Below are 17,389 nucleotides of genomic sequence, written 5' to 3'. Positions count from 1 at the left end.
ATTCTTTCAATTGGAATTTCAGTCATAAGCTTATATGAAGATTTTTTGTTTGTTTGTTTTTGGATGTGAGTACAGAAACCCAATTCAAATTAGTTTATTAGTGTATCTGATTCAGCACAACTTGATACAGGGGCCTGTACAATTTGATTAAGTCTCTGTCTTTCAGCTGTGGCATGCTTTGTGCCCTGTTGGCTTTCTGTTTTCACTCATAGATCTGCTTTACTCATGTATGAAAGATGGCCAGTGGCAGCTGTAGGCTTATGTCCATCTTTTGGCTAGTGAACAGTGTGAATAGTGGTAAGGGTTGTTACTTGGTAGTTCAGTAGAATAACGTGGGAGTTATTTGATATATTTTTTCCCAAATATGTTGTTGGCAGATTAAGGATTATGAAGTCATGTAGACCATTTAAAAAGGGTTCCAATCTTTTCTGAACACATCGACATTCTTTGTATTCATTGTTACTTACTTTTACATGAAGTAAGGCTTAACTATCTTTCTTTCTTTCAGCTGTATCAGTTGGAGTAGTTACCATAAGAATCTGTTAGCCAGCAGTGATTATGAAGGCACTGTCATCCTATGGGATGGATTCACAGGACAGAGGTCAAAGGTCTATCAGGTAAATAAGGATACTAGTTTACTTGTTTTAAGAACCACATTTTTACTTTCTTAATAATTGTAGGGGTTTATATGCTTTATAGTTACAAATTTTAGCCACTAATTTAGACTTTTAAAAATAACTATATGATACCAAATAATGCTTTTCTGAAGCATCTCTTCAGACTTGTTTTACATTTATAGAATGTGTCAAATAAATTTCCAAAAGCAATAAAATATGTATATGTAAAAAGTTTGGGAACTACTTTGCATCTCATTTGTTTTCATAGCCTGTTTTATCTCCCTCCCACCAGAGCAATAAATTGGTATCAAGCTTTTTGCTTTATTTTACCATCTATGTTCTGTCTGAGACCACTTTGTCTTCCTTCTGTATCCAGGAACATGAGAAAAGGTGTTGGAGTGTTGACTTTAATTTGATGGATCCTAAACTCTTGGCTTCAGGTTCTGATGATGCAAAAGGTACAATCTGAATCTCCTCTCCTACTTTCCCTCACTTCCTTATACCCAACTTAATTCCTTTTACTGGCAGAGATACAGATATTTATTAAAACTTGTGGCAGTCCTTTGTGATTATTATTCTAAAACTAATCTAAGCACAAAAATCTATCTTTTGGAGTGAAAGAAAAATGAATATACTGTATCTTCATTATAATAATTTTTTCTGGATTCATGTCACATGGTGACATTTTTATAACCAATTCCTTTATATATACCATCAAGTCAACTTTTTTTGATGAAATATTTAGACCTGTCTCTGTTTTAAATGATATTAAATTTCTAGTGTATGCTAAAGTCTTTTAGTGAAGTTTATCGTATTTCAAGGCAAGAGTTCTTCATTTTTTCCCCTGCAAATTTAATTGACCTCTTCTGTTTTTTCTTATATATCCATATTTACTATTCATTTTTTTCAGTTGTCCATACTGTTTTGTTTTGGCCTGGTTCTTCTCACCATTAGATTTCTAAAGCCCTGTTAACAGATTTCTTTAACTTTATAGTTAATAGCCTTAATTTTTTTGCCCTCCTTTTTTGCATGTAACTTATAGACTAGCGATTAGATAGGCAGAGATAACTCTAGTGTTGAAAAGTTTATTTCATAATGATAGTGCATGCCCTATTTTGTAAAAGGGAAATGAACATATCTGGATTTCCCCCCAAAAGATCAAAAAGTAGCAAGTTGTTTACCCTTTTTAATGGTTATTTTGAGAGAGAGAGAGAGAGAGAGAGAGAGAGCAAGCAAGCATGAGTGGAGGAGGGACACACAATCTGAAGAAGGCTCCAGGCTTCGAGCCATCAGCACAGAGCCCGACACGGGACTCAAACTCATGAACCGCGAGATCATGACCTGAGCCGATGTTGGACACTCAAGTGACTGAGCCACCCAGGCACCCCTAAATGTACTTTTTAATAGTATACTGAGGATAGCCTTTATTGAGTTGAATACTTGTATTTTAGTACTGAAGAGTAATATTTATTCAAAGGTCTTGACTGGTCAGAGTCTTTCTCTGGAATTGTTTCAATGGAAACAATTTAAGTAGGAAAGGATTTTTAAAGCTATTTATTCATGTTAAATTGTTTTAAAATATATGTAACATGAAATGAAGCATTTTAACTGTTTTTAAGTACTGTTTAGTGGCATTAAGTACATTCATGATGTTGCAGTCTTCACTGCCCTTAGTCCATAGAACTTTTTTCATATCGTCAAAACTGACACTTTCTACCCATGAAACATAGCTTCTCATTTCCCCTTTACCTAGCCCCTGGCAGTCACCTTTCTGCTTTGTGTCTCTATCGATTTGACTACTCGTAACTACCTCATATGAGTGGAATCATGCAGTATTTGTTTGTGACTGGCTTATTTCACTTAGCATAAAGTCTTTAAGGTTTATATATGTTGTAGCATGTATCAGAATTTTTTTAAATTAAATTAATGTATTAATTAATTATTTTTTTAATTTACATCCAAGTTAGTTAACATATAGTGCAACAGTGATTTAAGGAATAGATTCCAGTGATTCATGCCCTATGTATAACACCCAGTGCTCATCGCAACAAGTGTCCTCCTTAATGCCCCTTACCCATTTAGCCCAACCCCCTTCCTGTAACCCCTCCAGCAACCCTTAATTTGTTCCCTGTATTTAAGAGTCTCTTATGTTTTGTCCCCCTCCTTGTTTTTATATTATTTTTGCTTCCCTTCTGTTTTGTATCTTATGTTCTTCTGTTTTGTATCTTAAATTCTTCATATGAGTGACGTCCTATGATACTTGTCTTTCTCTGACTAATTTCAATTAGCATAATAGCCTCTAGTTCCATCCACGTAGTTGCAAATGGCAGAATTTCTTTTACAAGGCTGAATTATAATGTATTCTATGAATGTATCACATTTTGTTTATCCATTCATCATCTGTAGACATACATTTGGGTTACTTCTACCTTTTGGGCTATTATGAATAATGCTGCTATGAACGTGAGTGACAAACTATCTTTTTATGTCCTGTTTTTAGTTCTTCTGGGTATATACTCAGAACTGGACTTTCTGGATATGGTACTTACATGTTTAATTTTTTGAGGAAACATCATTCTGTTTTCCATAGTGGCTGCACCATTTTACATTTCCACCAGCAGTGCCTAACTGTTTCAGTTTCTCCATATCCTCACCAACACCTGTTATTTCCTTCCTTCCTGGTAATGATTTTAATGGTGTGAAAGGGTATCTTATTGTGGTTTTGCTTTGCATTGCCCTAATCATAGTGATGTTGAGTGTCTTTTCATGTGCTTATTGGCCATTTGTATATCTTCTTTGGAGAAATGTTTATTCAAGACCTATGCCAATTTTTAAATTATTATTATTATTATTTTTTTTGCTGTTGAATTGTAGGTGTTCTCTGGATAGTCTGGATATATATTCTAAAACTGTTTGATTATTTTGAGAGAGAGAGGGAGAGAGAGAGGCAGAGACAGAGAGAGAATGCCTGTGGGCACGGTGTGGGGAGGGGCAGAGAGAGGGTGAGAGAGAATCCTAAGCAGGCTCTGCATCGCCAGCACAGTGCCTAACATGGGGGCTCAAGTTCACGAACCGTGAGATCATGACCTGAGGTGAGGTTAACCAACCGAACCACCCAGGCGCCCCTGGATAGTCTGGATATTAATCCCTCTTAAGATATGTGACTTGTTCATAGTGTGCTTTGATGCACAGAAGTTTTTCATGTTGGTGAAGTCCAAATTGTCTAATTTTCTTTATGTTGCCCATGCCTTTGATGTCATATCCAGAGAGTCATTGCCAAATGTAATGAAGATCTTGCCCTTTGTTTTCTTCTGAGAGTTTATAATTTTTGTTCTTACATGTGTTTGATCCATTTTGAGGTGACTTTTGTGTATGGTGAAAAGTAAGCGTCTGACTTCATTCATTTACATGCGGAAATCCATTTTTCCTAGTACCACTTGTTGAAAAGATTGTCCTTCCCTCATTGAAAGGTCTTGGCACCTTTCAAAAGGTCAAAAATCATTTGATCATATCTTCAGGGGTTTATTTCTAGAGTCTTTTCTGTTGGTTGGTCTGTTTTTTCTACCATACTGTTTTGATGACTGTAGCTTCGTTTGAAATGAGGAAGCGTGAGTCCTCCATCTGTCTTCTTCTGTTTCAAGATTGTTTTAGCTTTTTAGGGTCAACGAAGATCCCGTATGAATTTTAGGGTGAATTTTATTTTATTATTTCTTTTCTTCTGCTTTCTTTGGTTTTAATTTGCACTTCTTTTTCTAGTTTCCTAAGATGGAAGCTTGGATTATTGATTGTAGATCTTTTCTCTTTGCTAATATATGCATTTAATGTTATTATAAATGCCCCTATTGCAGTGCTGGATCTCACAAGTTTTGATAAGTTATATTTTAATTTTCATTTATTTCAAAATATTCGAGATTTTTTTTTGAGATTTCTTACTTATGTGTTATTTAGAAATGTATTGTTTAGGGGTGCCTGGGTGTTTCGGTCAGGCTTCTGACTTCAGCTCAGGTCATGATCTCGCGATTCATGAGTTCCAGCCCCGTGTTGGGCTTGCTGCTGTGTGCGCTGAGCCCACTTCAGATCCTCTTTGCCCGTCTCTCTCTGTCCCTCCCCTGCTTGCTTGCTCTCTCAAAAATAAATAAACATTAAAAAAAAAAGTGTGTTGTTTAATCTCTAGGCATTATGGAATTTTCTAGCTCTCTCTCTGTTACTGATTTCTAGTTTAATTCCATTGTGGTCTAAGAGATACATTATTTAATTTCTCTTTTAAATTTGTTAAGATATGTTCAGAACCCACATTTTGGTCTGTCTTGCTGAACATCTCATGTGACTTTGAGAAGAATGTATATTCTAATTAGATAGCCTGTAAATACCGTTTATATTCATTTGAATGATGGTGTTTGAATTCAGCTATGTCCTTACTGATTTCTTACTGCTGGTTCTGTCCATTTCTGATAGAAGGGTGTCTATTTTTTAGATTCTATATTGATCTGTTTCTTTTTTTTTTTTCCTGTAACACATTGTCTTGATTTATAGCTTTATAGAAACTCTTGAAGTCAAGTAGTCTTCCATTTTTTAAAAAAATGGTTTTAGCTCTTTACTTTTTCTGCTCTTGCATATGTTTTAGAATCAGGTTTGCCAGTACCAATGGAAAATCCTGTTGAGATTTTGATTAGGATAGTATTGAATCTGTAGATCATTTTTGGAAAAATTGATATCTTAATATATTGAGACTTCATTCCATGAACATGGTTTATCTTTCCAATTTTAGGCTTTACATTTTTTTTTAACAGTTTTATAGTTTTCTGCATACAAACCCTGCACATTATTACAACTAAATAGTTTGGTTTTGGTGCTATTGAAAATGTCTAAAACACATTAGTATTCATTCATTGTTTACTAGTTTGTAGAAAAACAATTGATATTTAAATATAAATTTTGGGGGCTCCTGGGTGGCTCAGTCAGTTAGGCGTCTGACTTCAGCTCAGGTCACGATCTCGCGGTCCGTGAGTTCGAGCCCCGCGTCAGGCTCTGGGCTGATGGCTCAGAGCCTGGAGCCTGCTTCGGATTCTGTGTCTCCCTCTCTCTCTGCCCCTCCCCCGTTCATGCTCTGTCTCTCTCTGTCCCAAAAATAAATAAACGTTAAAAAAAAAAATATATATATATACATATGTATATATATATATATATATACATATGTATATATATATATATAATTTTGTTTCAACAAACTTGCCAAAAGTCTCTCTTTATTTTTAAGAGATTATGTTTGGAGATTCCAAACTGGAGGGCCAGTCATGTCAGCAGAGTTGTAGAGGCCACTTTTAGGCAACAGACTTGAGCAGTGGAAAACTTGTATCATGTAAAAGGTCCCACAGTGACTGCTGGGCTGAATGCAAACAGGCTTATTAGGCAACCCACCTCAAAATAGGCATAAGCTCTAACTGACCAATGGACTACTTACAATCAGGCACAGTTACCAAAAAAGGAAAATGCTGTGTGTTCTAATACCTCCTCACTGCCCCCATAACTACAACCCCCCACCACTGCCTTCTGGTAGAGAGCCTCTCCTTTGCTGTCCTGCCTGCTGCTTCCTTGCAGTGTATTTAAGACACCTCTGTCATTTTTATTCTGTCTTGGGTGAACTCTTTCACTGCCCGTGCCACTGACTTCCACCTGATCTGGTTGCCCCACGAGAGCCACTAATCCTTTTTTGTTTCCAAAGTGTGTCCATTTCTTTTTTCTTTTTTTTCTTTTCTTCCTACTTTCTCTTGTTTTGTTGTACTTGCAAGAATTTGCAGAATGATGGTGTATACAGTGGTGACAGCAAACATACTTGCCTTGTCCTGATCTTGTGGGGAATGCTTATAGTCTTTCAACATAAATAGGATATTTTTAGGGTTAGGCTTTTATTGGACATGTTTTTTCAGGTTAAGGAAATTCTCTTCCCTGTTTGCCAGGAATATTTATCATGAAAGGATGTTGAATTTTATCATGATTTTTCTGTTATCTCTTGAGATGATTATATTGTTTTTCTTCTTTTTTTTGTTAATGTCCTGAGCTATAATGATCTATTTTCATATCTTGAAGTAGAATTTTATTCCCAGGACAAACCTCATTTTGGCCATGATGTATTATCTCCTTTCTGTATTGCTATGTTTGATTTGCTGAATTAATTTTTTAAAAATATTTTTGCATCTATATTCATGAGGGGGTATTGGCTTTATTTTTCTATTCTTATAAATTTTGTTGTGGCTTTTGTGTCAGGATAATGGTGGCCTCGTAAAATGATTTCTCTTGTTTTGTGGGAGGTAGAGATGGAAGTGATTATTTAGAATTACTGTTGTTTGGTTCATAAATCTTCCGTATAATTTGTCGTTGAGGCTTACTGGGCCTGCAGTTTTCTTTGTTTGAAGGTTTTAACTAAGAATTTATTTTTTTGTAATTGAGGTGTAGTTGACACACCATGTTCCATTAGTTTCAGGTGTACAACATGGCGGTTCAACGTCTTTATGTTATGTTGTGCTCACCACAAAGGTAGCTACTGTCACTTGTACGGTGCTATTACAGTCCCATTGACTATGTCCCCTGTGGTATAGCTTTTATCCCTGTGACATAAGAATTTAATTCTTTACTGGATGTAGGACTATTCAGTTCATCTATTTCTTTTTGAATGAGCTTTGGTAGTTTATGTCTTTCTGGAACTGGTATTTTGTGTTCTCTCTCTGATTCATTGTTTATGTATTTAGGTCAGTGTGGCATTAAGTGTATCAGTTTTAATAATCTTTTTCAAATATCTAACTTTTGATTTTATTGATTTTTCTTTTGTTAGTTTTAGTTTCGTTTTGATGTTTGTTCATTAACTTTTCTTCATTACCTTTTAAAATTTGCTTTGAGTGGGATTTCCTTTTTTACTGTTTTGTCAAGGTTGAGATTTATGTCACTGATTTGAGCCTTGTATCTTTTCTAATATAAATATTTTCTGGTATATATTTCCCTTTAAGCACCACTTCAGCTGATCCCTCAAATTTTCATATAATGTATCTACTTGTTCATTCACTCTTAAAAGTACATCTGATTTCTTTTGTGTTCTCGTGTTTAGCTAAGAATTATTTTTAAATGTGTTTTGACATTCCCAACTTTGCTTAAAGTTTTCAGAAATCTTTCGGTTTTTGATTTATAGCTTAATTCTAGTAAGAGAATATATTTTATGTTACTTTCTTTTCTTTTTTTCTTCTTTTTTTTTTTTAATGTATTATTTAGTGTTTTTGAGAGAGAAGGAGACAGAGTGCAAGCTCGGGAGGGGCAGAAAGAGAGAGGGAGACACAGAATCCGAAGCAGGCTCCGCGCTCTGAGCTGTCAGCACAGAGCCCGATGCATGCCTCGAACCCACAAACTGTGAGATCATGACCTGAGCTGAAGTCAGACGCTTAACTGAGCCACCCAGACGCCCCTAAGTTTAATTCTTTTAGATTTGTTATGATTTCTTTTATGGTCTAGAATATGATTTGCTTTGGTAAATATCCAGGTGCATTGAAAGGATTCTGTAGTTTCCATTGGAGTGTTCTGTGAGTGTCATTTAGATCAAACTTGATAGTTTGTTTTTTTTGTTTGTTTGTTTGTTTGGTTTTTTTTTTTGTTTTCTATATTTTTGCTCTGTGTGTGTGTGTTTTGTCTCCTTGTTCTATTGATTATTAGGAATGTTGAAATCTGGGGGGCACCCGGGTGGCTCGGTTGAGTGTGTGACTTTAGCTCGGGTCATGATCTCACGGTTTGTGGATTTGGGCCCCACATCGGTCTCGCTGCTGTGAGCGCAGAGCCTACTTTGGGTCCTCTGACCCCTTCTCTCTCTCCCCACCCCTGCTTGCACTCTGTCTTAAAAATAAGTAAAAATATTTAGGGATTCCTGGGTGGCTCAGTTGGTTAAGCGTTCCATGTCAGCCCAGGTCGTGATCTCACAGTTCATAGGTTCAAGCCCCTGTGTCCAGCTCTGTGCTGACAGCTCAGAGCCTGGAACCTGCTTCTAGTTCTGTGTCTCCCTCTCTATCTGCCCCTCAGCCACTCATTCTCTGTCTTCCCCTCTCTCTGTCAAAAATAAATAAACATTAAAAATATTAAAAATAAAAATATTTAAAAAAAGAATGTTGAAATATGATTTTATTTCTACTTTTGGTTATGGAAGACTATTGTTTTGCCTCTGTTTTTTGTTTGTTTTGATTTTTTTGAAGTGGTATTGTTAGGGTCTTAAGCATTTATAATTGTTGTCTTGGTGAATTGACCCTTTTCTCAGTATATAATGTTGCTTTTTATCCCTGAATCCCTTTTTTATTCTTCTGAATCTATTTTGTTAGGTATTCATCAAAGCAATAATCTCTTTTTCCTTTCCTCTGAGATTCCAATTATATGTTAGACCTTCTCATTTTGTCTTACAGGTCCCCTTGACTCTGTTCTTTTGATATCAATATCTTTTCTCTTCTTTACATTAAGTAGTTTCTGTGTTCTTTTGGATTCTTATCCTTTTATCTTCAGTTTGATACTGATTGAGTTCAGTGACTTATGCAGGTTACTGTATTTTTCCTAAAATTTTCATTTGATTCTTATTTTATAGTTCCTGTATTTATACTCAGTATTTCTGTCTCTATTAATTTTAAATGTATTTACCTTTTACCCCCATGGAGCACAGTTACAGTAGTTGCTTTAAAATCTGTTGCCTAATTCCAACATCTAGATTTTACAATTGGTTTTTGTTGATGGTATGTTCATTTGAAAAGTTTTCACATTTTCCTGGATTTGTACCGAGTAATTGATGGGTTGTATCTTGGGCATTTTGAATATTATATTTTGTAAGACTCTGGGTTCTGTTCAGATTATCTGGAGAATATTTTTTGTTTCGTTTTGTTTAGGTAGGTGATTGGCGGTTTAGATTCCATCTTGCTTTCTGTATGAGTGATAGTTAAATTGCCAGGGTGGTTTTCAAACCTCTGCTGTGCTGCGTTGGTTTGTTTCATGCATACGCCATTCAGGGGTTAATCTGGAAATTGAGTTGTCTTTTCAGTTGTAGTTCAATGCACAAGGCTTTGTGTCCATCTTGCACATATAAGACTTAGGCCTGTTCATACACAGAATGTGGGATCTTCTCCAGTGCTTTCCTTTCCAGGTTCCTCCCACACTCTTTGTCTCCCTTTTTTAGTGAGGCTTTACCAAGAAAGTTGGGGTTTCTCTACAGATGAGTTACTCCTTTTTATGACCACAGAAATGGAGTTTGTGTAGGAATATTAGCCTGCCATACTGCTGTAGCTCTGTGATGGAAGCCCACCATGGGGAAAAGTTGAGAGAGAACAAGAATAAAACAAAAGAAAAAATAAAGATTACTCTCAACCCTGTGACTTGCAGAAATGCCTTTTACCAATCTTATGGTCAGAAACATAGGGATTTTCCTCAGTTTTTGCTGATTGAGTTCTGGCTTTGGCTTGCATGGGAGAAAAGAAATGGTACTCTCACTCCTGTTTTGGTTACTTCTTTTAAATTTTGAATTTCCTTTCCATAATAACTGTTTTTCCTTACTTTTCAGATTCCTCAGACATTTCCTTTTTGTTTTTGATATTGTCCTCTGAGTAAACTCACAGTGAGAGAAATTGGCTACAGTGGGCTTACTCTGCCTTGGTTGGTACTAAAAGTCCCAAATGCATTACGCCCATCTCAAAATATTTAGTGGTGTGTAAATCACCACTCTTTGTTTGGTGATTTTTTTTATTGCTTGTAAGATACTGCTTTTGTGATTATAGTAAGAATACTTTAAATTCCTTTAATGTATTTAACACATTTATTTATTATTAGCATTTTAAATGTTTTATACTTTTTAACATTTTATATATTTTGTATTTAGTAATATCCATTTGTTAATGGCTATTATTTTTTCAAACCATAAATATTGAGTCCTTATAAATGATATTTTTTGTATTCATGCTGTTACTTATTTAATGCTGTGTATTTTTAAAGTAGTTTACTTTCAAATACATATGCACATACTTGTATGTTAAACAAGTTAATGTTAAACATGAATGTAGTAGGCTTATAGATGCAGTTTTGCTGTGTAGCAAATTAATCAGAAAAGAATGTTATGAACTAATTTTAAGTTATTTAGGAGAAATATGTTTTTCTTTTTAAATACATAAACTAAGAATCATTTGCAATGAGTTATCTTACTGAATTAGAATTAACACATTCTTTAAAGTTTTTTTTTAATCCCCAAATATGAATTTGAAGAGTAATAGCACTATCTACAGGTTCTTATTTATTCCAGATTTTCATAGCTGCATACGTTAATGTGAAAGTGATGAATTTGAAATCTTGACAAATTAAAAAAATAATTTCAGTTAACTCATACTAAATGAAATACTTTTTTTTATCAAAGGACTAAAAAATATAACTGCAACATAGTAAATAGCATTATCATAAATAGTATTATCTGTCTTATAACTTTAGGTAGTTACCTTTTCTAAAAGTTATAACTTTACTAAGTGGAATATCTCCTTTATCTAAACGAAGTTCAAAGGCTTATGTTAGCATCCCAAATGGCCCAGTGACCTTCTGTCCTGGCACCCCCGTGCTTGTGTAATTCCCTTCCTCCCCATTATTCCATTCTGTGTGATTGGTAAAGTACCACAGAAGTGAAGGTATGTCACTTTTTTTTTTTTTTAAGTTACTTTATTTATTTTTGAGGGGTGAAGGAGACTATGCGCGGGACAGTGCAAAAGAGCAGGGGAGGGGCAGAGAGGGAGAGAGAATCCCCAGCAGGCTGCGTGAGCCTGCTGTGAGCGCAGAGCCCGACTTGGGGCTTCAGCCCGTGAGCTGTGAGATCATGACCTGAGCCAAAATCAAGAGTCAGACACTCAACTGGCTGAGCCACCCAGTGGTATGTCACTTCTGAAATTAGTTCATATAAAACATTTAGCCTTTATCTTCATTTGGGTCCATGAGGAGACTCTAGCAGTATTGTCACAAGCCCATATTATGGGGAACTGAATCACATGCCAAGAGCCATGTTGAGGGACTGAGCTTGAAAGCGGATCCTCGAGTTCAGCTGCATGGAGACCTCTTATCCTGGAGACTCTGAGCAGAAACCACTCAGCTGAGCTGCTCAGAGATTCCTGACAATCAGAAACTGTGTAACAGCAAATTTTGCTGTTGTAAGTTGCTGAGTACTGGGGCAGTTGGCTGTACAACACCAATAGGTAACTAATATAACAAAGCCTGTTTTCTCTATTTGATCAAGTTGAAAAGAAAAACTTGTCTTTGGTAAATCAGTATTGGTAAAGTACACATCTTTGTGTCTAGTCTTTTATATTTTTAAATAGATTTATAATATAGTGCATATGTCCCTCAGGTTTTCTGTAGTGTTTGGTGAAACAGCACCATCCCTTTTTGCTCATTGTGTTTTCTGTAGTATGTAGACAGTGGCTCAGAAGTGGTTCAAGAGTAGGGGATATCAAATGTATTCATAGTTGCACCGAAGACAGGCTTTTTTTTTTTTTTTTTTACTGTGTCAAACACCCACCGGTGCCTGTTTCCTCCTCCTCCTCCTCCTCCTCTTCACGAATTCCTTTTTAGAAGTTTTGGTGCAAATAGACATGCAGAGAAGCTCTGAAACATAAATCCTACATATTGGAATTGGTGTTGACGTTATTATAGATATTCAACGTATTCTAGTTTTGGAAAAATAATTTTGAACAAAAGTACTTGGAGACTGTTTAACTCTTATTTTAAAAATTAATAGATGATAAACTATACTGATCTTCTAGGGTAGTTGGATTTTTAAAAATTGAGTATTTTTTAATGGGATTTAAGATTCAGATGATACTTAGAAAAAGCTTTACTTCTTAACTTTAATCAAACTTGTAATAAAATATATAGGTTTAAGTAACAAGTTCACTTCCTAAAGCCAGCTAGGTAGTATTCAGAACAAGTTTGTTTTTATTTTTAGCCTCTCTACGTTGCAACACGGTTGTTCTGGCAGTCACTATTTTGATGTTTTAAGGAAGTTCAAAGAAGACTATATATACATAAGTGAAGTGTGTTTGTTTTAATTTCCTTAATTAGTTCTTCACCTTGGGGATGGAATTTTCTTTTAAATTCACTTTTACTTTTTCTTACAAAGTTTTCACACTAAATGTTGAAGTTTTAAGTTTTGATGTTAAATGAAATTTTTACTATCATTCTCTTAAGGAGAAAGTAACAGGAGGCTTATTATTTTATTATTATTTTTTAAATATTTATTTATTTTTGAGAGACAGGGAGAGACAGAATGTGAGTGGGGAGGGGCAGAGAGAGAGGGAGACACAGAATCTGAAGCAGGCTCCAGGCTCTGAGCTGTCAGCACAGAGCCTGACGTGGGGCTTGAACTCACGAGCCGTGAGATCATGACCTGAGCTGAAGTCAGCAGTTCAACCAACTGAGCCACCCAGGCGCCCCACAGGAGGCTTATTATTATTGATTTACATGCTGTCTGTTTATTTTGAGGACCATCTCATTTACATTTGTTTTAGACATTTTCTTCCAAACCTTTTGTTGGTTTCTTCTACACTTTCTACTATTTTACTTTTTAATCTATGATGCCATTTTAGGAATACTGGGTTAATTTTAATACTGTTTCATCTTATCTGTTCTAGTAGTTTTCTAGAACTCCTAATACTGCGTATCACAAAATGGCTGACTTGCACAACAGAAATTTATTCTCTCACCTTACTGGAGGCTAGAAGCCCAGAAATGAAGGTGTTGGCAAGGCCATGCTCCCTCTAAGGCTCTGGGGAAGACTCCTTCCTCGCTGTCTTCCTAGCTTCTGGTGGCTGGTAGCAGTCCTTCCATTTCCATTTCTTGACTTGTGGCTGCATCCAGTTTTTGCCTTCCTTGATACATGGCCTTTTGTACTTTGTACCTGTCTATCCAATCTCCTTCTTCTTATGAAGGTATCATTCATTGGATTTAGGGTCCATCCGAATCCAATATAACCTCATTTTAACTTGATTACATCTGCAAAGACCTTATTTACAAATTAAGTGACATTCAGAGGTACCCGGGGTTATGAATACAACATATCTTTTTGGGGAACGCAGTTTAACTCCTAGTACCTGTATTGCTTAATAATCAGTAATAAAATAAAATGTATCATTTTTTATTTTCCTTTTCTAAGCTATAAATATTCACTATATCTTTATTTTAAGCCTTAGTTATTGTTATAGCTTAGTTATATTGGATTCTAATATCTTTCATATTGAAAATTGTAATTATGTTTACCATTGTGACTTATTGATTGATTGATTTAAATTTTAATTAGTTAATATAACAGTGCAATATTGGTCTCAGGAATTAGGTGATTCATCACTTACATACAATACGAAGTGCGCATCACAAGTGCCTTCCTTAATTAATACCCATCATCCATCTAGCCCATCTCCCATTCACCTCCCTCTGTCAACTGTCATCATTAAGAGCCTCTTGTGGTTTGTTTCCCGCTTTTCTTCCCTCGCCCTTCATATGTTGTTTTGTTTCTTAAATTCCGCCTATAAGTGCAATCATATTGTATTTGTCTTTCTCCGAATGACTTATTTCACTTAACATAATACATTCTAGCTCCATCCAAGTCATTGCAAATGGCAAGATTTCATTCTTTTTGATGGCTGAGTAATATTCCATTTCATATATACCACATTTTCTTTATCTGTTTTTCAGTTGATGGGTATTTGGGCTCTCTCCATAGTTTGGCTGTTGTCATTGTGACTTACTTTTAAAATGTAAATGATTACGTCATTCAGAAAATTACCATAAAATAAAAAGAGACTTTCTAATTTAAATGTCATTTTGTTCTAGCTCATTATACTTACTTATATTTAATTCTCATAAAACACTGATCTGTAACCTTTGTTTATAAAGGGTTTAGTGATTTAGTATAAGTGGGATTATGGGAACAGTAGGTGCTCCATGAATATTTGTTGTAGATTAACTTCCGTGTGCTACGTTGTTAAGGTACAGTTCTACCACTGGATATTCTAATCTATAAATGCTATATTTGACTTGTAGACTTTTACATTCAGCTAGCCATTTTATCTCAGAATTGTGTATCTTAATTGCCTGGACAGTTATATATTAATTGAAATAGCACCTGATTCCTATTAGAAAATAACATGAAAGAAATAAAGTATTACTATTTAAAACTCTTACTCTTTTATTTCAATATTGTGTGTCTTATTTTTCTCTTAGAGGGCTAATAAATTCATTAGGGTGTAAATAACTTTTTTAATGGTTAATTTTTATTCTGAGAGTCCACATATTAAGAAATGCTCTATGGAATTCCACTCATAAGAAGTAAATTATCTATTCACACAGAGAAAATCTCTATTCTTAGGAAGTACCATTTTTTACCTTTTTTTTTTTTTTAACTCCTATTACCATATTAGCATTCCTGAATGGATTTTAGAGGCATCTGGGTGGCTAGTCAGTTAAGCATCTAACTCTTGAGTTTGGCTCAGGTCATGATCCCAGGGTGGTGGGTTCAAGCCCTGCATCTGGCTCCTTGCTAAGTGTGGAGTCTGCTTGGGAGTGTCTTTGTCTCTCTCTCTCTCTCTCTTTCTCTCTCTCCCCCCTCCCTCCCTTCCTCCCCCTCCCTCCCCCTCCCTCCCTTCCTCCCCCTCCCTCCTTTCCTCCCCCTCCCCCTCTCCTTCCCTCTGTCCCTCTCCCCTGCTCATGCTCACTCTCTCTCTCAAAAATGAAATAAAATATTTAAAAAAGATTCTAAAATTCTACTCTATCCTAATACTAGTTTTCATCCCTAAATGTACACTGGAGTCACCCAACGAGCTTATAAAAAAAAAAACAACAATACCTAATGGGGTGCGTGGGTGGCTCAGTCAGTTAAGTGATTAACTCTTGGTGTTGGCTCAGGTCATGATCTTATGGTTTGTGGGTTCGAGCCCTGTGTTGGGCTCTGCACTGACAGTTTGGAGCCTGCTTGGGTTTCCCTCCCTCCCTCCCTCCCTCCCTCCCTCCCTCAAAATAAATAAATAAATAAACCTAAAAAAATTTAAGACACAACAATACCTGGACCCTAACTGGGTATTGTTCAGGATGGGACTTTGGTGCCCACTGAAAAGATGGATAGGAAGATTTTTGTTGTTATCATTAATGTTTATTATTAGTTGTAATGTGCAACCAGTATTGTAACCTTATTTTGAAAATCTGTTTTCTTTGTGTATTCTATTGTCTATGAAGACATTTTTGTTTAAAAACAATATGATGAGGGCACCTGGGTGGCTCAGTCAGTTGTGCATCTGGCTCTTGATTTTGGCTCAGGTCATGATCCTCATGGTCATGATCAAGCCCCCTTTCAGGCTTTGTACTGGGCATGGAGCCTCTCTCTTACTTTCCCTCTGCCCCTCCCCTGCTCACCTGCATATGTGCCCTTTCTTTCTCTCTCTTTTGTAAATAAATAAAATATGATATGATATGATAATGATAGATGCTCTGGTACCTTACAAGACAACAGCTCACCTTTCTGTTTCTGCTTTCAGATCTGACTTGCTCTAATTAGTCAGCTTGCCATTCCTTAATCATGATAAATCTCAGTATATACCATTGGAATAGACTGAATATCAAATATTGAAACAAATATTTAAAGTTTAGCTAAATAATTTAGTAACATTACTTTAAACATACTTATATCATGTAACTGAGTTCCTATATAAAATTGAAAAATCATGAAATTCTTTTTTTTTTTTTTAATGTTTATTTGAAAGGGAGCATGAGTGAGTGAGGGGTAGAGAGGGAGAGGAAGAATCCCATGTAGGCTCCACACTCAGCACAGAGCCCAACTCGGGGCTCAATCCCATGACCATGAGATCTTGACCTGAGCCGAAATCAAGAGTGAGACGCTTAACCAATTGAGCCACCCAGGTGCCCCTAAATCATGGAATTCTCACTTGAAAGATAAAATAAGAACTGCTTCTAGGTAGTTTAAATGGCATTTGTATTCTGATATATGTAATACATATATGACTCTGTGTGTGTGTGTGTGTGTGTGTGTGTGTGTGTGTGTGTAGGAGTGGGTGACTATATGACTCCTCTTCCAACCTGTGACACTTTTGAGAAACACACACACGCACACACCATTTTTTTTAAAGTAGGCTCCATGCCCAAGGTGGGGCTTGAACTCACAACCCTGACATCAGGAGTCACATGCTCTACCCAGTGAGTCAACCAAGTACCCTCCCCCCCCTCCCCCCCCCCCCACACACTGTTTAAAGAATACTAAAACAAATACACATGTATCTCCATATTGCTTGTTTTACCCCTGTCTTTTATGCCTTAGATATGGGATCATGTTACCTCTCAGCATACACTGGTTTTCTGTTGTTTTCTGACTTTGAAACTATGCTCTCGGTTTCAGTATATTGTTCTATTATGCAGTCATGCAGTTTAAACAGTATTGGTCCTCATAAACTAAAATGCTTTGGAATAGTATGAAAAGGCAACTGTAGAAATAAGCTAACTTTTTAGCTTATAGAAGCACTTGCTAATGCATTAATTCTTTTTATTTTTATTTGTCCTTTACTCTTAGTGAAGCTATGGTCTACCAACCTAGACAACTCAGTGGCAAGCATTGAGGCGAAGGCTAACGTGTGCTGTGTTAAATTCAGCCCCTCTTCTAGATACCATTTGGCTTTCGGCTGTGCAGGTAAGAAATTAGAGCAGTTTTATCTTCTTTTGATGTTGGTTGAGTATTG

General features: G+C 36.0%; 1 protein-coding gene across 9 annotated transcripts in view; it reads left to right on the top strand.

Annotated features, from left to right (window-relative positions):
• Nucleotides 1-17,389, top strand: part of COP1 (COP1 E3 ubiquitin ligase) — a 259,333-nt gene that overhangs the window by 147,107 nt on the left and 94,837 nt on the right. For all 9 annotated transcript variants that reach the window (XR_009254573.1, XR_009254574.1, XM_058702418.1 and 6 more), the window contains 3 exons: nt 509-617; nt 994-1,075; nt 17,224-17,340. Coding sequence is in view for 7 of the 9 variants with exons in the window: in XM_058702418.1 (XP_058558401.1) it covers nt 509-617; nt 994-1,075; nt 17,224-17,340 (308 nt within the window). In the remaining 2 variants the exon portion in view is untranslated. The remainder of the gene's footprint in view (nt 1-508; nt 618-993; nt 1,076-17,223; nt 17,341-17,389) is intronic.

The sequence above is a fragment of the Neofelis nebulosa genome, chromosome 15 (assembly GCF_028018385.1).
Source record: "Neofelis nebulosa isolate mNeoNeb1 chromosome 15, mNeoNeb1.pri, whole genome shotgun sequence".
Classification (NCBI taxonomy): Eukaryota; Metazoa; Chordata; class Mammalia; order Carnivora; family Felidae; genus Neofelis; species Neofelis nebulosa.
This window is presented reverse-complemented; position numbering and strand designations above follow the sequence as displayed.